This window comes from Drosophila miranda, assembly GCF_003369915.1.
Source record: "Drosophila miranda strain MSH22 chromosome Y unlocalized genomic scaffold, D.miranda_PacBio2.1 Contig_Y2_pilon, whole genome shotgun sequence".
Lineage (NCBI taxonomy): Eukaryota > Metazoa > Arthropoda > Insecta > Diptera > Drosophilidae > Drosophila > Drosophila miranda.
The window spans coordinates 6106925-6110307 of NW_022881614.1; the positions used below are offsets into that span (position 1 = coordinate 6106925).

The 3383-nt window shown below is 51.8% G+C and overlaps 1 protein-coding gene and 1 pseudogene across 1 annotated transcript; one reads left to right on the forward strand and one right to left on the reverse strand.

Annotated features, from left to right (window-relative positions):
• LOC117192939 lies at positions 1-1313 on the forward strand. The gene is made up of 2 exons (XM_033397668.1): positions 1-837; positions 894-1313. Exons 1-2 carry the CDS (start codon positions 1-3, stop codon positions 1311-1313), a joined length of 1257 nt encoding a protein of 418 aa, XP_033253559.1.
• A 429-nt stretch (positions 1314-1742) lies between these two features.
• On the reverse strand, positions 1743-3111 carry LOC117192710 (annotated as a pseudogene).
• Positions 3112-3383: the final 272 nt, after the last annotated feature.

Sequence of the window (3383 nt, forward strand, 5' to 3'; positions counted from 1 at the left end):
ATGGAGAAGTTTTGGGCAGAGGTCGAACAGAGCCAGACGCAGAGCCAGGAGGAGACTGAAACCACAGCCACGATCCCATTTGAGACGACCGATATATCCGGTATCACTATGGACGCACCCTCTGGATCGGGTTCTAGCAGCAGCATTGGCTTTAGGTTGCATATCGCTACGGATCTTCACCTGGAAAATAAATTGGAACCGGTCAGAGTCGTGGCGGGCCAAGACAGGAGTGAAAACATTGGCAATTACATCTCCGTGGCCAGACGGCGGGGTCTGCCGCAGTTGAATCTGCAGCAGACCGAAACGTACATCTTCGAGCTACCAACAAGCTCCAACCAGTCTCCCGAGCCTGAAATGGCGGATGCCAAGGATACCAATATACACACCATTCAGGTGAACCCGCCCATCCCTCAGAATACGGAGCTTGAGACGGTGGCTCCCGAGTCTGTTGACTGTTCCCTGCTGACAGTCTCGCAGCCCAGGTTGAATAGTATTAAAGATCGTATCCTGCTCTTTGAGCGGACATGCCTTCCACCATCCGTGTCTACCGAGCCGGCCACTTCCGTATGGCTGGGCGCGGAAATACAGGAGAATAGTGCCACAACCCCACTGACTCCGTCGATCAATATGGTCGAATTGAACTCCGACAGAATCGGTGCTGGTTGCTGTACCGTTGAGCCGTCCCAGGTGCTGGTGGAGCACATGCAGCGCAAGGCGGATGCGGAGGTGGAGGCCCACAGCGGCTGCCACCAGATGGAAGAAGCTCAGCACTTGGAGCAGCCAAACCCCACTTTGGACCAAGAAATCGACCTCATGATCGAGCGCGCTTTGAACGAGGTGAACAAGATGGCTGTGGCCCCAACGAAGTGGACAAGCTGAGAAACTACCTCCAGGCCAACAAGGATCGATTCAACAAGCTGGTTCAGTACCAGTATGACGAGAGACTGCGTATGCAAGTAGAGTTTGATCGCCAGCAGAAGTTCCTCATCAAACAGATTTGCGCGGAAATAGAGCTGCCGTTCGCACCGCTGTCGGAGCATACCAGTACCCGGTCTCTGCAGCAGCACCTGGCCAGCAGCTCACAGGCCATGAGCCCATTAGCAATAGCATGGCTACCACAAGTGGCGCTGATTCGGCCTATCTTGTACCTATGGCGGACAGCTACACCCCCAGTCACCCTCTCCTCAAGTGCCTTTTTGGGACAGGCCAAGGGGTTCTCAAGAACTCTGAGCACGAGTCGAAGTCACTGTCCGGGACTAGTGCTGCAAGCACGGGGCGATGCGGCCAGATGCCACCTCGCAAAACCAACCTGAACATTAGCAAGCTTCCAGCAGCCAGGTCTGCATCCACCGCCCAAAAAAGCAACAACTGCAGAACCCCAGAGCCAGTGTTCACAGGAGTTGCATTCCAGCGCGTCGTGGGTGGCGGCGGAGGAAGTGTAGGCAGCGAAGGTCTTAAGAAGACTTCACTAGGAAGGGGCAATGGAACCGCCACCAGGTCCCGCAGCACTGCACGCCGTCCTCCCCAGGGGCAGCAGCAACAGCAGCGTAGTGCATCAAAAGCCAAGAAGACATCGCCCATGCGCGGACGGCAATGTGAGTTCACACAAGTAGACGGAGAAGGGTATCCCAAACCAGTTGGCTCTGGACTGAACCGAACATAACTTCTATTTCTGCCACCACAGGGCAACATTTTAAATAAATAGTATCAATTTTTAGATCGACAATCAGACGCCTTTCCGAGGTTTCTGGCTTATACGGCGAAATGTCTTTCTGGGAAGGTAATTGTCCTTAATGGTTCTTTATCCTGCACCTGCGGCTTTCCACATGTCAGTCACCAAATAATATAGCTCTGGCGACCTTTAATCGATTGAAATTTGCATTCAAGGGGACTAGTCAAAACAAATTTTAAATCAATTATCGACCTACTTTCTTATTCGTATAATGATCGTGAACAGGGAGTATCCCATTTTAAGGGTCGAGAAGAATGTGTCCAAATGAATGCGTAACATGCCACCGGCAATCGCTGTGCTCTGCTTTAGCGATCGCTCCACAAAGAACATCATCTTCCGCTTGAAGCTCCTGCTGTGGCCAATCGCAGCTGAAGGCGGCGTAGTGGAGGCGTCCAAACCAGAACTCGTTGTCGGTGCCAAAGTAGCAGGAGAGGAAAATCTGGAGGGGCATAGCGAGGGCATAGAAGATGAGATACATTCGAGCCATGGGCTCGCTTACATAAAACACGAGAGCCGCAATGCTGATGCAGACATTCAGAGCGGTGACCGTGAATTGGATGAACATTGGCACCGACATGAGTCTCTCAATGCACCTGAAGAGTCTGTAAAAGCAAGGAGAATGAGAAAGTGGTAATAGTCCTTTCGGTTGGTACCCACTCGAGCAAGCGCTTGTGATCGGTGATGCAGTCCTCCAGCTGCTTCTCTGCATCAATGGATGGATCCCTGCCAATCTCCTCGAAGCGGGAGTAGAGCATCTTCACGTGAGACGAGATTAGGCAGAGCACCACCGCCGGAAAGCAATCACTGACATAGTTCTGCAAGAGTTGAAAGGAGATGCCAACAATCTGGTAGACATTGGCCATGTAGTAGTTCCTCGTGGAGGTTAACCAATCGAATGGGAAATAGGCGGGGTACATAAGGCCCCGCTGCTCCTTATACAGGAACGACAGCTCGGCAAAGAGACCACACGGCATGTAGATGCCAATGAAGACATACAGGACTTGGAGTTGGAGCTTCACATTGCCGTAGATTGCACGCTACTTTTTCCCACGCACTCACTCATCCAGCAGCCGCAGGAGCTGCTCCATCCGTGCCACCTTGTCGATATTGTAGGCGTAGATGAGACACTTGGCGGAGCAGGCGAGACACGTCACAAAGGTCGTTAGATTGAGGATGTCCTCGGTGAGGGTGCGGTTGCGAAAGAGCGACAGGGCCAAGTGGAGCGGATAGCCGACTGTGACCATCACATTGGCCAGAACACTGAGGCAGACGTAGAGGCTACGCCAGGACTGAACTCGCTTGTGGGCCACTCCGAGTATCCACCATGCTGTCCAGTGGCTTTTGATGAAGCTCAAACTGTCGATGCCTTCCTTTGGCATGGCTGCTCTTTGCTTTCTAAATGTTCCTTTCGGATTATGCTTGTTTTTATACACATATGGATGTGCACACACCTACCCAACAGGCGTCTGTCCTCGCTACTGGCCTTTCTCTAATTATGTAATTATGGTCGCGTGGTCGTATCAATTACAAATTATCACCGGTGCCACCTGCCGCTTGAGTTTTGGATTCCCAGCGAGCGGAATCCCATTTAAAATTCCCTCTGACAAATGGCTACCAGAGTTACTATTTTTCCAACATTTAAAACTATTTC

Excerpts from the sequence above, each read along its gene's own strand:
- LOC117192939 (XM_033397668.1), top strand. The coding sequence starts at position 1 with ATGGAGAAGTTTTGGGCAGAGGTCGAACAGAGCCAGACGCAGAGCCAG. Across the intron at positions 838-893 it reads TCGAGCGCGCTTTGAACGAG|GCCAACAAGGATCGATTCAA; the intron begins GTGAACAAGATG and ends AACTACCTCCAG.